Source organism: Hemitrygon akajei, chromosome 16 (genome assembly GCF_048418815.1).
Source record: "Hemitrygon akajei chromosome 16, sHemAka1.3, whole genome shotgun sequence".
Lineage (NCBI taxonomy): Eukaryota > Metazoa > Chordata > Chondrichthyes > Myliobatiformes > Dasyatidae > Hemitrygon > Hemitrygon akajei.
In genome coordinates, this window is record NC_133139.1 from 34,811,709 (window position 1) to 34,836,610 (window position 24,902).

At 35.9% G+C, this 24,902-nt stretch overlaps 1 protein-coding gene across 5 annotated transcripts in view; it reads left to right on the forward strand.

Annotated features, from left to right (window-relative positions):
- Window positions 1–24,176, forward strand: part of LOC140739968 (phosphatidylinositol 4-phosphate 5-kinase type-1 gamma-like) — a 182,552-nt gene extending 158,376 nt beyond the window's left edge. For 2 of the 5 annotated variants that reach the window (XM_073068680.1, XM_073068681.1), the window contains 3 exons: window positions 1,136–1,210; window positions 4,853–4,936; window positions 12,310–24,176. In XM_073068680.1, the coding sequence (XP_072924781.1) occupies window positions 1,136–1,210; window positions 4,853–4,936; window positions 12,310–12,312 (162 nt within the window). In that variant the 3' untranslated portion in view covers window positions 12,313–24,176. The remainder of the gene's footprint in view (window positions 1–1,135; window positions 1,211–4,852; window positions 4,937–12,309) is intronic. The other 3 variants (XM_073068682.1, XM_073068685.1, XM_073068684.1) reach the window with 3 other exon arrangements.
- Window positions 24,177–24,902: the final 726 nt, after the last annotated feature.

Sequence of the window (24,902 nt, forward strand, 5' to 3'; positions counted from 1 at the left end):
TATTACACAATTTTAAAAGTTTAAAATTATTTTAAAAAGTAAAATACAAATATATAAACTGATATAAAATACTGTAAACAATTGTGTTTAAACTAACTCGTATAAAAAATATAAATTATATGAAATTTGATTTTGCCCCTTGTAGATGTAAATGTTCTTTGACTTGGTTTTGGTTGCTGAACCTCCATTGTTAATTTGATACAGGTTTGGCAAATGTAAGTGCAAGGAAACTCAGGACTATGTAGAAATGCAGTCAATAAATGAGAGACTTTGAGACTGCGGCTTTTTCACATCTTTACATAAGAGTTTCAAAGTTCCTTAGAGATATAGGGATAGAACCAGATTTCCTGTATTGGAATGCTGTATTTTTGTGCAGATATTTTCAGATGTGGTTTATGACCTAAATGTGAATATGAAAATACACTTCTCCGGCATTGAATGCTGAAGCAATTTTTGCAGAAGTGATGTTTGTTGCCTTGGAAGCTGGAACAGATTAACTAGTTTAGCAAATGGTTTTATAACACTGCTTTTTTTCTGCTGTCTCACTGTTAAAGATTAATTATTTATGTAAAGCAATTGATCACCCCAGTTTAAATATTTCTGCATAGGATAAACTGATCATTGCTTTTGTGAAATCAGCATGGGGACTCCTTTATGAAGGATTTTACTTAAAATCATTTATATTCCTTTTTCCTTTTGTCATCTTCCTTTCACTATTTCTCAGTCCACTTAGTAGTTAGACCTCAAAAGATTTTGGTTTCTGCTTTAGTCTTGTGTCTGCTTGACTTTATTAAGCTTTAAATGAGGTAGCTTTTTATAACAACACATCTCCTTCTGCAGACATCTAAGCCAGTCGGAAAACATTATTTTGGAAACATGAAAGCAATTCCATTCTTATGAGATGCCATGGTTCCTAAATGTTCAGGTTTGCAAACTGTTTTAACATTTGAACAATCGGACTGATATTCAAACTTCGTTTGCAGAGATGTTTTAGCAGGTTAAGCAGCATCAGAACAGTGCCATTATCACTTTAAATGTATTTTTCTTTGATTTCATCACTAATATTATTTTAATTCTTTTCACCATCACTTCCTCCTTTCCTATATGTGTGCCATGTTTTTCTCTTACCATCCAGTTTACGGATGGAATGTACTGGATTTATTCTTCACAACGCAGTCGTTCCCAAGCCACTTCAGTTTCTGATGAGAGTGTAAGTTGGTTCTTTTTATTTAAATTTCAAAGTTCTTTGTTCACTGTCTCTATTTTTAATTTTAGTTCCAATCTCTTCCATCTTTGTTAAAGTTTTAAATTGGTTTTGAAATCACAAGAATTAGGATTAGGAACATAGAATAAAGTAAAAAAAAAACGCACAAAAGTGTTATCCATTTATACCGTAATGCAGCCAAGATATTTTAAAAGCTTTTGTGGGGAAAAAAAGTAACATCCCTCTGACTCTAGTATCTGTAGCACATAACTATTCAAAATGGGGAAGGAGGTTTCAGGATGGTACTGTAAATCTTGAGTCTTATCATCTGGAAGACACAGAAGCCAACAAAAATAGAACAGTGTGTGGAATAAAAACACCAGAAGTAATGCAAATGGAAATCCAAAGCAACACACATAAAATATCAGAGGAGCTCAGCAGGTCAGGCAGCATCAATGGAAATGAATAAACTGTTGACGTTTCAGGCCAAGACCCTTCTTCAGGACTGGAAGGGAAGGGGTTGATCCCAGAATAAAAAAATTGAGGGAGAGGAACTTTTATAAACCTACTAATTCCCATAGCTATCTTAACTATACCTCTTCACAGCCTGTCTCCTGTACAAATGCTATTCACTTTTCTCAGTTCCTTCATCGCCACATCTGTTCCCAGGATAAGGCTTTCCTTTCCAGGACAGAGATGTCCTCCTCCTTCAAAGAACATGGTTTCCCTTCCTCCACCATTGATACTGCCCTCACTTGCATCTCCTCCATTTCCTGAACATCCATGCTCACCCCATCTTTCCGCTGCCTTAACAGGGATAGATTTTCTCTTGTTCTAACCTACCACTCTATGAGCCTCCATATTTAACACATATTTCTCTGCAATTTCTGCTATATCCAAAGGGATCCTACCACCAAAGACATCTTCCCCCCACCCCCACTCTCCTCTTAGTGCAGGGATCGCTCCCTCTATGATTCCCTATCCCCACTGATCTACTTCCTAGCAGTTATCCTTGCAAGTGGCCTAAGTGCTGCATCTTCCCATTCACATCCTCCCTTATGTTAATTCAGTTCCCCAAACAGTCCTTCAACTTTACTTGAAAATCTGTTGGAGTCACTTATTATATCCAGTGCTCCCAGTATGTCTCCTGTACATTGGTGAGACCCATTTTAAAATAGTGGACCAATTTGTTGTGCACCTCAACTCCATCCACCAGTTTCCTGGTGGCTAACCACTTTAATTCCGATTCCATTTCCTGTTCTGAAATGTTGGTCCATGGCCTCCTCTTGTGCCATGTTGAGGCCACTCTCAGGGTGGAGGAGCAACACCTCATATTCTGTCTTGTAGCCTCCAACCCAATGGCATGAACACTGGTTCCTCCTTCCGGTAATTATTTTTCTCTCCCCCTCCCCTCTTCTTCTTTTCCTCACTCTCGCCTCTTACTTATTGTCACCTCCCTCTGGAGCTCCTCCTTCTTCCCTTTCCCCATGGTCCACTTCCCTCTCCTATCAGGTTCCTTCCTCTTTAGCTCTTTACCTTTGCCACTCACCTCGTTACTCTGGTGTTTTCCTCGTTATTTTCAGTCCTGAAGAAGAGTCTCGGCCTGAAATGTCAACTGTTTATTCATTTCCATTGATGCTGCCTTACCTCCTGAGTTCCTCCAGCATTTTGTGTGTGGTAGCTAGAAGGTGATCACTCACCTGGTCAAGAATCTCCTTCACCTGTAATAAAGACTGGATTCAACATTGGCTTCATTAGCCTCCTTGGAATCCAAAGAACTAACATGGAACTCCACGAGAATGCCCAAGAAGAAGAAAGTGACTTCTGCATTATCAGTGCTAAAGTTGGTGTATTAGATGCTAAAATTCAGAGGCTTAATCTCTTAAAGTAATGAGAGTGACACATTATCCCCCACAGGTTATATTGATGCAATATATCAAAAGTTTTCATTCATGCAATTGTTTTGTTCATCTGCCTTTACTTCATAAGACATTAAAAGAATCACTGGCAGATTCAAAGTTTAATAATAAAAAAGGATGGTGAAATATGATTTGAATTCTTTCCTAAGTCAGCTTAAAAAATGATTGGAATTCTCAATCCAGTATTTTGTCCATAGTTTATTTATATACGTAAATAGCATCTTGGCTACCATAGAAATGTCTTATGTATTATATTTTCCTTATCTGTTTCAATTTTGTCTAGACAAAAATTTACAATTTTTACAGTCATTATAATGTTCAAGAACAAATGGGTTTATCTTTGTAAATGTATTGTTATATTCTTCAGAAAGTATTGTATGATGGACAAACTCAACACACTATTGTTTAAGAGCTATAGCAATTGTAGAACAGAATGTCCATCCTGAACCTGATACTTTTTTCTGGTCATCAGATCATTTTGTTACTTGATTAGAAATGCAAAAATCTGCAGATATTGGAAATTTGAAATAAAAATGGAAAATGATGGAACTAGTTAGAGATCAAAGTAGTATTTACAACGAGGAAGGCAGATTTTTAGTAATCTTGCATTGAAGACCCAGTATATTCTACGTGGAGATAATCTACAGCTCTTCAAAATATTAGTAGTGCATTTTCTCCTTTTGATATTACTAATACTTAGTGAATCAGAAGAACACCACCCCTCAAAAAAAAACAGTTGGAATAAGAGAGTGCTTTTGTTGCATTTCCTTAAAGAGGGATAAAAAATTAAAGTTTAGTTAGCACTCATCTACTCATAAGTGTGTACAAACACTTACTACTTCTCCCAGCTCACTTGCTCATTTTCTCCCAACTTACTTGCTAACAATTCCAACTCACTCACTCATTCTCTCTCTTCCTTTCAACAAGTGTAATTTGACAGTGATTAGAATCAAGTTTATTCATATACTGTACCTCTCGTTCACGTCCATTGTATACAAGGACTTAGTTGTACAGTAGCTCCCCTATTAGTTTGGCCAAGACCACCTAACTGAACACAGGCATGATATTAATTTTGGAATATTCTTTCTAATTGCCTTTTGTACTGACAAATAACTTTGTAAATCTTTGTTCTTGTCCAAAAATAGGTATAGTAGTACGATATACCTCTGTATGTAGCAGTGATGTATTCCAAATAAACATTATTAATGTAAAATATTTAGCAATCTTTTAAAACTGAACCAGTACCATTTAATAGTTTCATAGCACAAATAATTTACTTTTGAAGGATAACTTTCTTTGTTCTATTGATTTTTGTTGTGCTGTTAATTTTCTTGTACTAATAGAGAACCAAGGATGAAGTAGTCATTAGCCATTACCTCAAAAGGAAAATACATATTATTTTCATCTTGAATGCAGATTTTGTTTATTTGCTTTTTACACTTTTAGTTTGATGTGATAAAATGAGGCAAAATATTCATTTTTAAGAACATTTTACACAATTTTTTTTGGTGGTTAAATCACATGCAAGCTACTGTACCACAATAGAAGGTTTACATCATTTTCTGCAGTTCTGCTGATGTGTTTGTTTTGGCCTTCCTTTAAACATACTTTATCTGGAAATTCATATAATGTATAACTTGTTTCTCACCTGCAGTTACTTTCTTCTTTCCCATTTTTGTTGCTTTCCATTGTTTCTGTTTTGTGCCTCCTGTTGATTCCGATTATTCAGTGTACAGAAGAGAGGGCCTGGATTTACTCTCCCCTTCACTATGGTTCTCACGTCCGTTCAGTTTCGGATGGAGAGAGTGAAACTGTAAGTGTAATGTCCTGTTCCTTTCAGACTTCGGTATGAGTATAGGTGCCTTGGCAGGTGTGCTATTGTGGAGAATTAGTACTGAGTCGAATATATACTACAAATGATAATTACTTATTCATTGACATTCTCTTTCTGATTTTCTCTTAATATAACAATATTAATTGAGTTAATATATTACTGAACCCTTGTTCTCTTTTGTCAATGTTTGTTGAGTATCTGTTTCTAAATAGTAAAAGTGCATGTATCAGATATTTGATATGCAATGAATATTCAACTCAGCACTAACATAGGTTGCATGACTTTGGGTATGAGAGGGATTTTAATAATGGTATTTTACAATGCCATTATTGTACAGAAAACTTCAAAAGCTTTATGATCTCAGTTTTTTTCTCATTTTAAATCAAAAGGGTTTTTTGTTTAAGTGTATAGAGAGGAAGGATATATTTAAAATTTGTATGTTACTCTAGCTTTGTTATTTCATCATCATGGTATATTTAATGTCCTTTTGTTAGGTCAAAAGAGTGATTGTTTATTTTTAAATTGGGGCCATAGTTGTGCCATTTGTTGACCAATTTTCTTTTTCCTTAAAAAAAGAACTATGGTCTGTTAATAGTAGTACATACAATTACCCTACATACAACTTTACACATAGGCAGTGTCCTTGAGAACATTGAGCAAAAATGTTTAGAACTTTTCAGCAACCATGCAAAGATGTTCAGACAGTTATTATGCACAACACCTTTTCAAACCCACTAGCTTCATTTGCCCTATTCTTTTATGACTTTTCTAAACTAAGCTCTCTTTGATTTGTGGTAAAAAGTCTGAGATCATGCAGCTTTTAAATACATAGTGCATGTATTGCAGTCATAATGAAAGGAATTGACCTGAAATACTGAATGTACCTACAAAGGTATTTATTATTTACTCTTAATACTCTAAAACAATATGACCGCAAGTTTCCAGCCTTCAGCAGAATCCTTAAGATCCTGAAAAATTAATCTGTAGTATTATCACAATTGTCCTCCTTTACATATTTTAATAGACCTTTGTATTCACTTCTACTAACTGTAGGACCAAATATTTGGATAATTTGAGTATCTTAAGGCTGGTTGCTTGTGCCTATCTTTCCCCATAAGTTTCATTTTATATATATATTTGTGATACACTCTCAGCCATTCAGTTATAGATTCCTGGAGAATGGTGCATTTCTTCTTTTATCCCTTACACAATATTCTTCATAGTTACAAGGTAGCAAAATTTGAATTACGTCTATTAGACATTTTTATGTTTATTTCTGTCATAAAATAAATATTTGAAATACCTCACACTGTCAATTACCAAGCTGTTTTAACTGTATTAAGCTGTGAGTTATATTGCTATAGTAACCACACTCTATTGTCTTTATTGCATACAAAGATCAAACAAATGTGAAAATACTGTGTAACTGAATGGCTGTTAAGTTTCTCAAGTAATCGGCTTTCCAAAGCAATGCATTATTATCTGGGAGCAGGTGCAGTGTATTGAAGTGTGAGTGAGGTCTTGTCCAAACTGATGGGATAATCTGATGGTCTACTACAAAGTTACATCTACCGCTTCAGACTTAGCAAGCCTGAGCTCCCAAGTTGCTTCCAATTTACTGCTAAGTGTGCAGAAAATTGAGGTATGATGAACTGGTTCATTTTGTGGGCTGCAGTTAGTGAGCGCTATTACAATGCCAGCAACCCGGGTTCATTTTCACCGCTGTCTGTAGGGAGCTTTTATGTTCTTATGACCACATGGATTTCATCCTCCGTCTTCCAGTTTCCTCCAGCATTCCAAAGAAGTACAAGTTAGCTTAATTGGTCATATGGGTGTAATTGGGTGGCCTGGGCTCCTTGGGCTGGGATGGCTTGTTACCATGCTATATTTCTAAATACATAAATACATAGTATGATTTAAGGCTCCATGTCTGCCATTGAATGATGAGAGGGAATTTTACTCACTGCCTGACTAATGCTGTACTAACATCATAAGGAGATAAAATTCCCTATTTACGGGGTTTATGAGGTTTAATTGTCTGTCAAGGAGCTTTGGCCAACATTGATCCCAATTTAAATTAAGTCTAAAGGTGCTCAAGATACTATGGCAGGAAGACAGAGTACAACTTCAGGAATTAGCCAAAAGATGAGACAAGAGGTTTTGAAAATAATAAAAGGACAAAACTAAAGGCTTTATATCTCAATGTGCACTATTCAAAACAGAACACTTAAACGGAAAAATTGACATTATCGAGACTTGGCTGCAGGATGATGCAGATTAGTTCCAGAATATTAAAGGTATATGATATTTAGGAAGAACAGGAAACTTGGAAAAGGTGGAAAGGTTGTTCTGTTAATTAATGATCACCTTGGCACTAAGAGAGGGTAATCTCATCTTAGGAAAACCTGGATGTAGAATTGATTTTGAAAGCAATAAGGTGAATAAAGACAAGTCAGACTTTGAATTAGTATTTACACCCCCATGGTAAGATAAAGTAAATAGGAGGGAATAATGGGAGCCTGTCAAAAAAGAATGCTAATTATCATGGGGGGGATTTTAATTTTAATTTACATATAGACTGGAAGAATTTGGTGGACAAAGGCTGCTGCAATGGGTCCATTGTGCTATTCCAAGAAACTATCTAGGTGGAGCAGACAGAACAGGTTATACACTGGTACTCAGCAATGTTGGCTTGACATGATGGAAGCTGCTTTCTCCTGTTCTCTTTATTTGGCCACGCAGTTCTCTCCTATCTTTGTTAACAAGCTTAATGGTGGTTACTGTTGGGTTACTACGAAGAACAGAATTAACAAACATTGGCCCAACAGAAAGTGAGACGAAGGAAATTAATGAAAAACACTGATAGCAAATAAACAGTTATTCTACATACATCTTCACAAGATGATACAGTAATATTCAAAAAAATATCTTTATGTTAGGAATTAGAAGGGAAGGAGAGACTCGGGAAAATTACAATCATTAGGAAAGTGGTATGGGGTATACCTTAGAGCTGATAGTGGCAAGTTTCCAGGTCTGATAGATTTCATATTATGGTCTGAAAAGAAGTAGCTAATGAGATAATTTGTAGCATTAATTTTAATTTTCTATTTATTTTAATGTCAGCAAGATTCTTTTAGATTTAAAAAATAGAAAACATAACTCCTGTTTTAAAAAGGGAAGGTGGCAGAGAGCAGAAAACTGCAGATCACTTACTTTAAAGACTGTCATAGGGAAATGTTACAAGTGACTACTGGAGACTTCTAAAAACATGCAAGGTAGTAGAGTAAATTCAGCACAATTTAGTGAGAGGGAAATCATGTTTGACCCAGCAATCGGAATTCTTTGAAGAATGATTTGAATAGCATGATGGTGCAGCTAGTAGAGCTGCTGCCTCAATTCCAAAGACCCACTTTGACTATTGTGAACAATTTTGGGCTCCTCATCTAAGAAAAGATGTGCTGGCATTGGAGAGGGTTCAAAGGAGGTTCACAAGGATGATTCTGTGAATGAAAGGATTATCATACAAGGACACTTGATGGCTCTGTGTCTGTACTTGCTGGAATTTAGAAGGATGGCGGGGGGGGGGGGGGGGGGGGGGCAGAGTCACCACAGGAAACATCCTTTCCACATCTACTCTGTCTAGGCCTTTCAACATTTGAAACATTTCAGTGAGATTTCCCCCACTCCCCCTGCCAGCATCTTCTTCCAATTTACTTTGGCCAATTCCTCTATCATGCCACTGTAATTTCCTTTACTCCATTGAAATACTGCTATGTCAGACTTTACTTTCTCCCTATCAAATTTCAAGCTGAACTCAATCACATTGTGATCATTGTCTCCGAAGGGTTATTTTACCTTAAGCTCCCTAATCGCCTCTGGTTCATTACATAATACCCAGTCCAAAATAGCTGAACTCCTGGTAGGCTGAACGACAAGCTGCTTTAAAAAACCATCTTGTAGGCATTGAACAAACTCCCCCCCCCCACCCCCCCCCCCCCCGAGATCCATTACCAACTTGATTTTCCCAATTGACCTGCATGTTAAAAACTCCCATGACTATCATAATATTTCCTTCTGACATGCCTTTTTTATTTCCTGTTATATTCTGTGGTCCACATCCCAGCTACTGTTGGGAGGCCTGTATATAACTGCCATCAGGGCCCTTTTACCCTTATAGTTTCTTAACTCAACCCACAAGGATTCAACATCTTCTATGTCACATCTTTCTATTGATTTGATGCTATCCTTCACCAGCAGAGCCAACCACCCTCTTTGCCTACCTCCTATCCCTCTGATACAACCTGTAACCGTGGACATTCAGATCCCCACTACAACCTCCTTCAGCCACGATTCAACATCATGCCTGACAATCTGTAATAGTGCAACAAGATCATCCACCTTATTTCCTATCTGAATGCATTCAGATATAGCATTTTGAGTTCTGTATTTGCTACCCTTTTTGATTCTGCATCCCCAATGCACTGACACTCAACCTGCTGGCTGTAATTTTGTCCTATCATCTGTCTGCCCTTCCTGACAATCTGACTGCAGGCTATCTTTGCTTTTTTACTATCCGTCCTATCCTGAGTCCCTTCACTCCGGTTCCCATCCTCCTGCCAAATTACTTTAAACCTTCCTCAACAGCTCTGACAAACCTGCCTGGGAGAATATTTGGTTCAGGTGCAAACTGTCACTTTTCTACAGCCTGACACTCTCACCACTGACCTACTCCCAACAATGGCCGTCACCCTTGTCCCTTCTGTACTTTTAGTTAATTTGCTGTGCTCTGCTCCCGCTGCTGATTGGGCACTGGGATGAGCCCAAATGCCTGCAAAGCTCTCCTTTTAAACAAACATTGCCAACTTGCAAGACACCTTGTCGCTTCTCTGTGCTCTGCTCTCACCGCTGATTGGTCCACTATATGTATAACTTGGGTGCCTAAGACTTTTGCACAGTGCTGTATTTGTCAATGTGGAGCAGAAAGCGAGTTTGTAAATCTGGTGGGAGCAAAAGGTGTTGGGAAAGACGAGGGTGGAGCACTGGATGAGGGGTGTAGAATGGATGGTGGAGAAGGAGTGCTAGGAGTGGGGGGTGGGTAGTATGGGTGTAGACACACCAGCACTGAGGCACCAGGCAAGGTCATTCATCCAGTTTATTATCACTCACATGAAACTATTTTTGTGCCAGTAGTACAGTGCAATACATAAAATTACTTCTGTACTGTGCAAAAAGTACTACAGTATCTAAGACTTTTGCACAGTACTGTTAAGGGGGTTACAAAAGGACGTGGGTAGGTTAAGTAAGTGGATAAAGATATGGTAAATAGAGTAGGATGTGGGAAGATGTGAAGTTGCCTATTTTTGCAGGAAAATTTTTTTCAAAAAGTATTATTCAGAGTGCTTGGAGATTGCAGAGCTTGAGGTGCAGAAGGGTCTTAGTGTCCTAGTGTATGATTTTTACGCACATAATAGTAATTTAGTAATTGGAATGCTAACAATGTTATTGTTGATTGTGAACGGAATTGAATACAGAAGTAAAGAGGCTCATTTATATTCATTTATATTAAGCGTTGCTGAGGTAACATCTGGAAGTTCTCCGTCTTTACTTAAAGAAGGATATTAACATGTTGGAAACATTTCAGAGAAGGTTTATTGAAATAATACCTGGAATAGGCAACTGAACATATACTCTGTTCAAAGAACTGGATCAAGGAGCATCTGCAGAACCAAAAGTTGACATATTGGGTTGAGACCTTGCATCAAGACCAGGGGGTAGTGGGAGGAGAAAGGGAAAGATGCTGAGTATAGGTGAGAGGTAGAACAGCATCTGGTAAATGATAGTTGGAACCAGATAAAGTGGGAGAAATCAGTAATGGGCAGATGGAAGATGAGAAAACATGGGTGGTCTGGTGAGATTAGCTCAAATTGTAAAATTCATTGTTCGTTCTATTGGGTTGTAAGTTACTCAAGTAGAATATGAGGTGGTGTTATTTTAGTTTGTGTTTGGTCTCACTGCAGCAGACGTGCAACCGGAGCTCAAGGTAACCATTGCAGACAAAGCACAGGTGCTCTGCAAAACTGTCGCCTAGTGTATGTTTGGTCTTACTGATGTGGAGGGGGCCTCGTCATGAGCAGTGAAATGCAGTAGACCAGGTTGGAAGAGATGCACATGAATTTGAGGTCAAGGACAAATGTTGCACTTCCTAAGGTTGCAGGGAGAATACTAGGAGACAACGAGAGGCAGGTGGGAAGGGATGAATGAATGATGCAGTCATATAGATAGAAGATTGTTTTGAAGCTTGGCTTGTATTCACCAGAGGTTGGAAGGGACTGTTGATTCATTAAAAAAAATCCTGAGAATCTTCAAAGGTGGATTTAATTATGGCATAATCTAGAACTGGGAATTAATGTTTAAAAAAATAATTCGGAGATGCCCATTTAAGGCAGAAATGACATGAAAATTTTTCCATAGACTGCAAACCTTTAGGCCAGCCTTTTTCAGAAGGGTTTAGAACTAGAATCTTAATATTTTAAGGCATAAGTAATTAAATAATAACCAGGGGTTGAAAGGTTACCATGGGTAGACAGTCCTACACTGGGCTGCTGCTCCTGTGCATTTGACAGGTCAGATAGCAAAGAGAAACAGATTTAACACTTCCTGGACCTTTCAGAATAATACCAAGTATTTTGTGATGGGTAACATAAATATTCATTTTATCAGCAGCAATAAATCAACCATTATATCTGAAACTTGTACTGCCATTCCCTTCATGTTTCTGTGGTGAAGGAATACAAGTCAAGCTTTCATCTTTGTGCCAAATAAGAACGTAAATCGCCCTTACTTGTACCCCAAGCCAGCGCACTAAGTGATGTGGCTGAAAGTTATCTTCTCGTTTAAAAAAAATCAGCTGAAAAGACTGGACCTTTTTCATCTGGTTACACTTACAGTGCTTCAGTGTGTTAAGTAATTGCATCAGGATACTGCTAAATTTGACCCTTGTCGCTAATGCTTTAGTTGACCCCAAGTTATGCAGCAGTAAAGATGCCATAATTGACTACAGACCTCTTGGTGGGGTGTGGGGAGGATATTCAGTTACATCTCTTTATTGCTGTCGAAATGTATGAGTTGTGCTGTGGTGGCAGCTAGAAGAAGTCAAATCTTTCTTTTGATTGTCATCCATAATTGTATAGTCTTCTGTATCTTAATGATTGACATGGCAAATGGTCACTAGGAACACTGGAATCTATAAATCAAGAGCTAGAACCCCCCCCCCCCACCCCCACAGTAATGAATACATGCTCATTTTGAAGCTTGCAATTAAGTTTTATATCTCTTATTTTGTTTTCAATCAGTAAATCTATGCAGATCATTTTTGAAGAATAAAGAAGGAAGTTCTTCCAGAGGAACAACGTCATCAGAATGATACAACATCACTTATTGCAGCTGGGTTCTGTGTTATGACATGCAGAATGTGAAACTCAAGCAAAGGAAACAGCTGGAGCAGAGATCAATTTGGTAGAATGGGATCTACGAATCTTCTGGGAGGGGGCATGGTGGGAGTAGGGGCAGTGGTATTTGTTTGATAGTGTTAACAATGTTTCTGCACAGCTCTGCTCACACAGCAACCGTATCTTGTGGTTCTATGTGGTCATTGTTCATCAGTGACGGATCACTGTTCTTTAGCCTATGTCCTTCTGAGGTGTGGTTGATTAGACACATATGAATTGCAGAGTGCCACAATCAACCTATTAGTGAATGTATGTTATGTTGTTAATATCCAAGACCGATGCATCATTTCGTAATGTTTCCAGTTGTGTGATTCACTTGTAAGCAGTTAAGCTTAACTTTTTGTGCTGAGGTTATTTTCCCTTTGGTATTAAACAACCATAGTTTTATTTGCTTAAAAGAAATAGGAAGCTAAGTTATACATAAACAATGGTAGCTATAAACATGGAAGCACAATGCATAACTAAACATGTCTCAGATGATAAAGGTATGTTTCCTTATCTACAATTAACATGTAGTTCTTATCTATTTTACTAATTTTTCATGGACTGTGGCATTAGGGCAAGAATCATCATGGGGTGGGGTCTGGAAGGTGAATCAGTATTGTCATTTGAGCTAAAAATTCACCATGTATTTAAACCAATTTATTTTTAAAGTTGTATTTTTTTTTGAAATTGTGATTCTTTTTGATGAGGGATTTATTTTGTGTGCAGTGCAAAACTTCCCCAAGGACTCAGACACTGTCTGAATCAGCAGATTAGATGCAAAGTAATGATTCCTCAATATAGTTTAAGAACTTGTATCATGTACAGCATAAGCTATTTGTGTGGTATAGTTTATATAAACTGCAATAATGCCACCTCATCACCAAACTAAGGAACAAACCATCCTGTGAAATGAACGTTTCCAAAGTATATGTACTAAGGCAGTTATGCTTTCCTAATAGACTATACTCTCCTAGATGTGTTTCTAGTTCGGTCTCAAAATTGCAAGTTACAAGTTTTTATGTTTTGAATTTTTAGAAAATTATATGGCTATAATCCAAACATTTAATCTGTGCACTGTATGATAAATTGCTATATATGTATATATGACAAATTTTCTTTCATTTATAAACATTGCATTGAAGTGGCTATAAAATAGGCTGCTGCAATAGTCAGACTATCTCCTTAGTTTGCAAACTGCGCATGTTTCTTTCCTATTATACTTTTTCAGATATTTATATTTATTTTGTCATGTGTATTACATTCCTAATGTTGATTCCAAATTAGATACAGATAGGTATGACTAACTGGCATCTCTCAACTCATCCGTCATTTAAAAAAACCTACATTACCCGTTTTTTGTTTATTTTTTACTGCCAGTTCACCCTGCCACCTCCAACATGTCATTCTCCAAAAAATATAGGGATGTCAGTATCACTCTATAAGCCCTGGGAACTCAGTAGCATTTATATGTAGTTCTTTTAATCACTGGTTTGTTCTGCTTGATATTTGGTCTGAATGTATGAAATTGTCTAATGTTAGCAATGCTATCTTACTGGTGTAAATTCTGATTTCTAGATCTCTTGATACAAGCAACTTATGAGTGAATGGAATTATTTTTTTAATTGAGTGAGGACTGTAGAACACAGCAAATTGTTAAGATTCGTGTATTACTTGAATATGTGGATTCCTGGAATCTGAGGCTGGTAACTGGAAATACACAAGCATCATGCTATTGACCAAAATAGCAGAATTAGAGAATTTTTTTATGCTTTGAGTAAGTTAGCTCCCAGGTGGATGGAAGAAGGGTTCCAGAGTTTTCTCAAAGCTTCCTTGGAAAAGGTATAACACACCCACTGCCCACTATCCTTGACCCTTGATTGCAAGATGGGGAAGGACCATTCATGATGCTATTGAGAATCATGAGTCGGTGTGTTGGGAGTATGTACTAAAAGTCCAGAGTAGAAGACAAAAGGAGCGCACACTTCGCTCACCACCCACTTGTGTCCTGTCATGCATCACTTGCCCTATTTGTGGTATAGTCTCTGTGTCCCACATCATCCACCTCAGAATCAACAGAATTGAAATGGAAGCCAGTCATCTTGTATCCTGAGGGACTGCCTATGAAGAGACTCCTGGAGTTGACCTTTCTGCACTACTGAACTCTTTCAAGATCAAAAGAAGCATCCAAGTTATAGATTTGATTGTACCTCTTGGAAAGTTTAACTTAAAGAATAAGCTGCTACTGTTGTATTTGCATACCAATTCATACACATGAAGCTTTGTGCATTGCAGTGTTACAGATTCCATGGAAAGGAGATTGAATATTTATCACAAGGATGTATGTAAAAATGCTAAAGTTGTAGCCCCAAACCAGTCGTCCTTATTGGAATATAAAATGGACTGTGCCATCTAATTCCATAAAAATTGGGTGAAACGTATTTTAATATATCTTGTGTTCAAGATAGTGTTTGTCACCTATTGTAAAATTGTCACCTTGGCTATAACATGGTATTCTCATATTCATTCAGAACCTTTTATGATAGGAGTCCATTCCACAGTTATAGCATTCAATGTAATATGGAAGGAGTGCTGCAATGTCAGAGGTACAACTTTTTCAGATAAGATCTTTTGTCTCATTTCATGGACATAAGAGGCCCTATAGCTCTGTGAAGAGAAACTTCTGTTTCTCTCCTAGCTAATGTTGTTCAACTTATAATACCATAAGCGGATTAATAATTGAGTCTCATTGGTGCTTTTGAGATCTTGTGTAAGGCATCCCGTTGTATTTGCTTATACAGAAGTGAGCACATTTTAAAAAGCAGGTTTTTCAGTTAAGATATACTTTGAGACATTCAAGGAAATGATTCATAGAATTTAATAGTATAAAGAAAGGCTGGTTCACTCTATTGTGCTAATGTTAGATCATTGTAAGAATAAATTAAAAACTTAAGAGCAAATTATTATTTCCTAAAAGGAATGAGTTTTATTTTCTTGTTCAACAATGTAGCAATTCCCTTTTTAAAAGAAACTATTGAATTTGCTTTCAGCACCCTTTTCTGTAATCAAAGTTACCTTAAGTCAAGATTTCTTTTAAATCTCATCTTGCTCTTAAGACTTTTCCCAGTTACCTCACATGGGTGACTCCAGGTTACTGATCCACCTTACATTCAATATAGTTTCTCTATCAACTCCAGGGTCTTAAATACCTCTATTAAATTCCTCTGCTTTACCTTAAGGAAAACAATATTGACCCCTCTGATTGCTCCATTTAGTTGATGTTCCTCACCCTGTAGAAATGTAAGATTTGCATTTGCTTCTGCTTGTTGCTGCGTCCAGAGTTAAATTCATTGGGAAGTGTACACCTTTTAATTTGTATCAACTGTATCATTCTCACTGTTTCCAGTACATACTATCTTTCAATTTACATTGAAAATATAAAATAGAAGATAATTCTTCTGATACTCAGGTTGAATATACAGTAGTTTACTGGATATTTGTTTGGCAATAAGAGTCTTAATGAATTAATAATTCAAGATAATCTAAACTAGAGAAGCCCAATTGGTTTTTGACAGCTGTCTAAATTGCACATTAACTTAATTTTTAAAGATCACAGTGAGTTTTATATTGCTGGTTTGTAAATTTATTTGGTGATTATTTCAGTCTATTTTTATGCTGATTGTTGCATCCTGCTACAGCATGCTCTGTGCCATTGATTTATATTGTTGACCACACTAAAGGATTAACAACTAATGGTATTACCAAAAGTTTACTGAGTACTATGTGAATTACCAAACTCATGCAGTCAGTAGCTGTCAGCAAAAAGGTATTTTATCATTGAAGGCATGATGTTTAGCAATATTATAAATAAAACTTAGTTTTAATACAAGATATTTAAACATTTTCTAATCCTAAAACAAAAAAATAATTACTTGTATAAATCTTATATGAAAAAGAATACTTGAATGTGTTTCTCTATGTATGTTTACTTATTTTGTGATTGCAGCTTGAATTTCTTGTGCTATACATTTGTTTTTAAAATTGAGTTGTCATTTATTTTGCTTAAAAGTTCTCTGGTGCTATAAGTCACTAGATGCAATGTGAGAATCTATTGAGATAAGTCATTGTTTACTCCAGCTTCAAATTTACTCAGCTTCTATTAGTGTACTGAATTTGGGAGCACCCTAACAATGGAGGCTGAGGTATAATATATTGATTCAGTACAGATGACCATTCATACCATTCAGATAAAGGGGGTTGGAGAGGTGTACGTTTGCAATATTTTCACTGATGCAGTTTATCTGCACCTTACCCTCCATTTACTTGTATTTAGTATATCATTTAAATGTATTTTCGCATTTTATAGATGTTAAGTTATCATACAGGCCATGTGTTTGGTTTATAAGGACTTGGGATTGATTTGATCCACATGCTGTGAGCCCATGATAAAGAGTAAATCTGTATAATGTGAATTAACTGATTTAATGTGGAATTATCCAATAGGTAAAATTTGTTTATTTATTCAGTTATTTATTGAGCAATTTCTCCACTTGGTGGATGGATATGAAATGTGTCCTTGCAACCCTTACTAAACATTAATAGACTGTAGCAGTTTGTATGTTCTCATGTTTTATCCCAGCTATGTACCTACTGTGCAAATGTATTGAAGAGTATAATATGTATCTGTACATAATTGACTTTTTTGCTATTTTCAACATTCATTTCTTCTCAGACCAGCCAAATCAATGTCAATTAATGATTGAAGCACAATGTATCTACAGTGTTTCTTTACTGCTTTTCATCCTAAGTATGTGCACGTGATTCTTCATGAAAATGAATGAATATACCTTCCCAAAGTAAGTTAATCTGTGTGATTTACCTTTTCTGGCAGAAGTCTGGTGCTCTGACATGCTGGGATCACTTGTATATCCCCAAGTCAAATGCTTTGTACAGGCTGTTTCCAGGGTACCCAACCGATTGGCATCCCCTACATATGAATGAACTCCTGTCAAATATTTGATGCAGGGACATAGATTCATTCTTGTTTTTTGTAATTGTTCTTTCTTATCAGTCTTTCATTATTTTGATGGCATACTTTATAATGCAGTGGAGAATGTTACCATAGTGAGGAATATTTATGTATTTTACAACCTTCTGGACCTCTGTTAATAGCTTGTATTTAATCAAATGAAAATTGATTTTCATGGCTACATTCAATTTTGAAATTACATCTTTGCACCCAGAAATGTGATTAAATTCTGAAATGGGATGGAGTTTTTGAAGTATCAAGCAATTTTGTCCCCACTTGTTACTATATAAAGTACATTTTTCATGATACCAAATGAGTCAATGAATTTAAGAATCAATTGTCTGAAATTATTTTTGAATGCCTTAATGATGGGAGTATTTTTTTTAAAGAGAAGTTATAAATGATCCAAGTAGTTCAAATCACCCTCCAGCTTGGATGTCAAAGCTGTCCAAAGTTAGCCTTCATGGAGCACTTTCAGCTAGCTTTAGTACTTGATTTAGGAGAGAAGATTATCAGCCAGTGCTATTTGTCCATGAGTGACAGTTTGCAATGTTGTCAGTTTATGCTATCATACTCTGTACTTCCCATATGATATGGCCACTAAAGTGTGGTATAAAGGCCAGTACATTATTGTTGAGCTAAATACAGGTTGGCCTTGCTGAGTGCATTAGGGGATTTGAATTGGAATAGAAAGGTGGGAAAAATTAATCCAATCAACAAAAAGAAGCAGCTGGATTAAAATCTCTCCTATGCAGTGAATATATTCAACAGATCCTGATGTTACTGTCATTTACAATTCTCAGCATGTCAACACATTGGTAGCTGAAATACTATCTGTTGTAACTTAAAACTGGAACAAAAACTGTTATACTAAAATTACAGTTTATTAGGTCTTCCTGATATGGATCAACATGCCATCGTCACAGTATTATCATAGACCTAAAAGCTGGGTAGTTTTAATTCTGTTTGAGGACCAATAGGTTATGGGGCATTAGTATATTTTGTATTTAATTAACAGTTGAGCTGAGAATGCGATTCTGCCTGCGTCCTGAGATAATTCGAAATTGGATTATTACTTAACAGCTATTGAGGAATTTACTAATTGCATGTTAATAAAACTGCTTTTGTAAAGTTCCTGATATTTTCTTCTACGTGAATTGATTTTGTTTGTAGTTTTTAAGTTTGTATTAATAATAGCTACCATAGGTAGAAGGAAATAATAGTTGGGTAAACAAGTGTAGAATTCAGGTTTTAAGGCTTTAAAATAATTAATTCAATGTTTTAAATTAATCTTTAGTCATTAGATTTCACCACCAATTATAAGAGTTATCAGAGATAAGAGGTAATGTAAACAAGTCACTTAGCAGAAATAGTTCTAATTTGCATGCCAGTGGCTCTCTCGCCCTGTGAAATTTGCAGTTGGGTGCTTTTTTTAACTGCTGCTCCGGAGACATAACTGCAAAAGTGATTTGGGTCAATCCTCCATTGCAACAGGGGAGGCACAGTGGTGCAGCTAGAAATGCTCCAAAGTGCAATCCTGATCTTGGTTGTGGTCTATATGGAGTTTGCATGTTCTCTGTGACTAAGTGGATTTCTATCTCGTTATTGTTTCCTCCCAAATCTTAAAGATGTGCAGGTTGTTTTGTTAGTTATACACAGTAAATTGCCCTTGGTGTGTAGGAGAATGGTAAAATCTTGGTGGTTTGTTAGAATGGCCTCATTCCATGCTTTATCTCTCTAACTCAGACTGCAGAGCTGCTGAACTTTGGTTAAGTTGACTGTCCTTTGGATGGATCCTAAAGATACAAAGGGTTTAAAAATATTATTCTGACCGATATTTATTCTTTAATGAATGTGTAAAAGAATTTACCTTTACTGTAAAAGAATTTCATCGCCAATCACTATGAGAGACTTTACTCTGTCAGGGAACAGAAATAAAGGCACAGACCTTGGTATACAGTTAACCTTTTATTACGTGATAATGGGGAGCCATTGTCTTATGACTCCGACAATGTCAGGTTACATCTTAAATTTATGCAGTAAATTTTGGGCAATAGCCAACAGCTAAACATACTTGATCAGCGATTCCAAAGGCACTTGTTAGTTATTAGCAAGATTACTAACGTTCCCGTGCAATGCACAAAAATAGAGATGTGCCTACAGTTAGTTCCTCTACTTGCTACTTGCTAGACAATCTCGAAAAAAGATTAACAATATCTCATTACTGGCATCGTCTATGTCGGACTATCGTTAGCTCACACAAGCAAGGCAGCGTCTGCCTCTGATCCCATCACCCTCATGACCCAAATCTTGAGCAATATCTAGCTAGTCAAGCTTGACAACAACATTTAATTCAAAATTATAGTAACTTAACAATTTTCTTCCACAGTATGTTATAGGAAAACTATCACATTTATGTTACAGTTGTGTGGAAAGTGGCAGCGGTTTCCTCCTTTACAGCAGTATCTATACATTAGTTACTTAATTGGCCTTGGGTGCATTGGGCCATTATGAAAGTGCATGAAAAAATGCAATATAAATGGAAGCTCATTTGTGCCCTTATCAGGAAATGGGAAGAATAGAACAGAGGATATTATATATTTATCTGATTAATCTCTATTGAAGGAGTCCCAGTTCAGTCTATTTAATTTGCCTCTACACAACTCTAGTTGTTGTTTGTGGGAACTTCCTGAATATGAAAAGGCTATTTCACTTACACTCATTCCATTTAAACGTAATTCATTGTATATGATCTACTATGAGACATGAATTGTGGTAAAGTACTAGATAAATGAACTTTATCCACCCTTTTGAAATGTTTTTAAAACAGTTTTGTCTAGAATTTTTAAATCCAGGAACACACAGCATATCAGATAACAGTTTTGGAGGGAAAAGACAACAAGACTTTAGTGAAGATCCTTCATTGGAAATATTAATCTGTCACTATGTATATTTCATAATAGGCTGTGGTGAATTTTGAGTAGATTTTGTTAAATAGTTTTTAACTCATTTGATACACAGGACCTATTTTGGATGAACTATTAACACTAATTATCACAAATGATTTTCTAAGATTGACTGTAAATCCATAAGATGTTGATCTGTATGGTATGGAGTTTTAGGAACAGAGAGTTGGAATTTTCGTGTTGAAGGGAGAAGTATATATGAAGAGAAAATAAACCTTTTCTTTGTCTTGTAGTTTCAATAAACGTTGGTGCAAGAAATAGTTACCGATTTTATAAGATGGTCTTGCCTTATGAGTCTACATAATATATCAAATAATCTGTATTTCATCGTTTAGTATCTGCTGAGACTTAAATAGATACTCTATAATTAGATAAGTGCATAGAAAATCTCAGTATTTTTACTTTTCATTATCAGTATTGTTATAAAATATTGCTGAATAATTAGTTTAAACATGAATTAATACAGGTTCTGTGACCAACTTGTTTCCCTCCTTGTTAAATTTACATTGTAGAATCACAAGCATATTCTTTTAGGGTGTATTTCTTTAATTGAAGATTTGAACAATAGTGGTGGCTTCTTGTGTTTTCAAGGATTAATAAAGATAAGTCCACATTTTAATGGGCTGCAGTGAAGTCAAAATGAGGAAAAACCTTTGAATCCTTTATATCAGGGATGTTCTGTTTGTTTTAATCTACCTTGCCATCACTGTTTTCACCTTGTCCTGAGTTTGTTTCCAACTTTCGATGTGCACAAAAGGCTGCCAACAGTAGTTGACATTGCTATTATTTGTACATGATTGCTGTTTCAGGAATTGATGGCATTAATGTAACAAATTTTTTTTTAAATGCCACAAAAGCTTCTGTGACAGTACACAACTATAACCAGCCTACTGAGATTATATGTACAGTACATTGGTCTTATTTTTCCTCCCTATTCTAAATAGAGGAGTTGTGCTCAATCTCAGAGTAATTTCAGTTTATGTGTGTGCCTTTGCATGCAAGGTGGTTTAGAATAAAAGAGTAAACAGTAGCATAATTAGCAACAGTACCACTGCTTGTTATTTTTTGGAATGTTTTAAAATAGGCGATTTATTCAGCTGAGTAGTTAGTACATTTTCAGCAAACATCAAAGTTGTCTCTAGGAGTACAATAAAGTGTGACTTGTTTATAATTGGTTAAAAAATGAAAAGTATCCAAGAACATTATATACTATCTCCCAAACTCAGGCCACATCAAATATTTTGAGCAATTTAATGTTGATGGATACAGGACCGTGGGAGTAGTTTGAGGGATAAAATTAGAAGTGTAATGATGTTTTAGATTTAAATATAGTATTTCCTACAGAAAAACTGTACCAATTGATTAAAACAAGTGACAAAACCATTCTGATTATTTCATTGCAATTCACTTAAGAATTTATCATATATTTGCCTTTTAGATTAGACAAGACTCCTCTTATTGACCAGCGGTAACAATGACTAAAAGAAGATTGGGAGAAAATTTGGTTGGGGAAGTTTTCACAACAGAAATTGGAATTGTTTTGAATCTGGAATGATCTAGAATAAATAAAAGTTTCATCAAATATCATAAATGTTTTATACAAGAAAATTTATTTTAATAGTGTACACAAAATAACATTTAAGAAGGCAAACCTTCCATTCCTAAAGTTAGATTTAAGGTTGTAGTTGTAAGACTTACTTTTCACTCCTCTTCATGCATTCTCCATGTTCCTCCTGAGTTCATCATTGTTTTCTATATTCTATCACAGGTAGTAGGAATCTTGATACAAAGATTAGTGATTGTAGACATAGCCAGTTGTTTGCAGTAGTGTCTCTTTGGTCTTTGAAGTGCATGGGAGAGGACAGGGAGAAGTTTGTGCAGAAGTCTTACTGCTCTCCAAAGTCAGGATTACACATCTGCCAGAAAATATAATTTCTGTACAATACTAAAAAAACAAAATAGGACTACACGTGCATCTGATTAATTAGTATTAAGCAGTGTTACTGAGGTAATTGTTTCATTACTTGTGGTTTTAATTACATCTTTAATGCTCTAAGGAGTACTACAAATATGATTTTCATCCCTGGTAATGAACTCAACTTGAGTTTCCAAACTCCTTTCGACTTCTAACTTAATTCCTGGCTCCTTCATTTCTACTCCTGAATTGTTGATCATCTACTCAGAGGTTTGAGTATTGTAGAACAGTTTTATTATTGAATTTTTGGCAGGGATTACTGTAGGTTGGGACTTGTTGACAAATTGCTGACTTGACTAGGAAAGACAATAGATTGCTGAACAATATAAACTAGAAATACCCAGATATATGCTGTGTTAACATCACCATTGGTATATGCAGGGCCTCCACATTTGTCATTGTACTCCTGGGTCAGTGAGTATAACATCATTTGTGTTCTCTACTCCTGATTATGTTTGGTAACTTCTAGATCAGGACAACATCTGTCTAAACATTGTACCTTCCCAGTTCACATAAGTATTCTGATAGTTTTACCGACCAACTCCAAGTCACCATAGAGTTGCTGTGAAACTATCTCCTATATTCATCATTTCCATTCATGGTGACAAGAAAGTTGAGGGAAAAGCCCTAATGGTTATTGCTGTAAATTTGGTAATTAGCATAGGTCTGTTAATCCTTTTCAGTTCTTCCAGAACTGGTTAATCAGATTTAATTTTGCTGTGGCATTTCCAGAATTATTGAAGAAGAATATCAGTGAGTGAAGGCATCATAAGTGTCCTACAGCATTTGCCATCTTGCTTATGATGTAATTACTGTCTATCAGCAGAGATGCAATAAAACAGCTAAACATGTTTGCATTTTGTCCAGAATGATTGCATGCATTGACGCTTTGCAAAGTGAAGCACTCTCACTTATTTATTGTAGCTATATGTATATCACTAGCATGACAAAGCTGCAGTGGGAATTGAAGTTTACTTCCAGGAAATCTCACTAATAAATTTTGAGCATTGTCAGCACTACAGCAAAATTATAGCATTTGTTAATTTAAATTATGGACTTTAAATTTGCAGAGAGGCAGACTAGTATAAATATCACAATTTATTTGGCAGGAAAATTAAAATTGGGTATCTGTGACATGCTGTTAACTGTTTCTTATTGTATTGTTATTAAAGCTTACAGGCCCAGGGCTCAACTAACTTCTGTATATACGCAGATTTTTGTATATACTACTTGTTAATGACTGTACATAAAAAGCCATGGAAATATTTCCCCCTCTTTGATGTATTTCTACATCAAATACTGTTTGATATTGATTATTGTATTAGTGCCTGTCAGCTGGCAAATAGTTCACAATCATTTGTTATAAGCTATAAGCAATGTGAACCTGCTTATTATTATGTCTGATCAATAAGTCATATTTCAGTTAATGAATATTCAGCTTATGCGTTGAAGTAATACTACTACTACTACATAGGGATATTCTTTTGAATTTTTGTCTTTATTGACATTTTGAATCCTTACTGTTCAATAAGCTCAAAGCATTTTTCCCAACTCCAAGTTTGGCAAATATCTAGGCACTTAAACGAACTCATTGTATTAAAATGGACAGTATGTGTGACAAGTACATATTTTTATTCCTGATTTGAACAATTAGGTTTGTGAAGTTGAGTGAAATTTGTTGATAGCTCTTTTGTTCTTGCTGCTTTTTTTTTTCCGTATGAAATATCAACATTATAATAAACACTACATTGCTGACTGACTGGAGTCTCATTTTAAAATCTTTTAATTGCTGATCCACTTCAACATTTTCAATAATGTGCTTCTTAAGAACCAATCAGAACAACATGCAAATCCCCAATTATAGTGTATGAGAACATATTCCTTTTATATAAATTTACCAATCCTTACATTTGAAGGGTTTCTTTTTTAGTTCTGACTGGGCAACAACCTCCAAACAATCGTGCGTATGTAAAGTAATTCCATTCATAATGCATTCACTTAATTGGTCTAATATTATGATCATGTGCGATTTTTCAACATCAGGTAACTTGAAGATTTGTTAAAGTTGGATGTCTCAGTTACTCTATCAATTTGCAATAAGAATTTAGGAGCAGGAGTAAGCCATCAACTCTTCAGGCCTACTCATCATTCAATATGATTATGGCAGATCTACCCTGGGCTTCACCTAGTTTTCTGCACCACTCCTCCAGAGAGTTCTCATCTTTCAAAAATGTGTCAACTTGCTCCTTAAATATCCCTAATGATCTAACCCCCATAGTTCTCGGGGTTAAGAATTGTGGAAGTTCACCACACTCTTAAGTTGTCCCTGTGCCACCTCAGTTTTAAATGATTGCCCCCAATATTGTAATGTTATCCCTATGTTCAAGATTCTCTTACCAATGAAAACAGTTCAATATCTCTTGTCATAGCCCTCAGCATCTACTCTTGTCGTATTATGTTTCAATAATACCACCATTTATTTTGA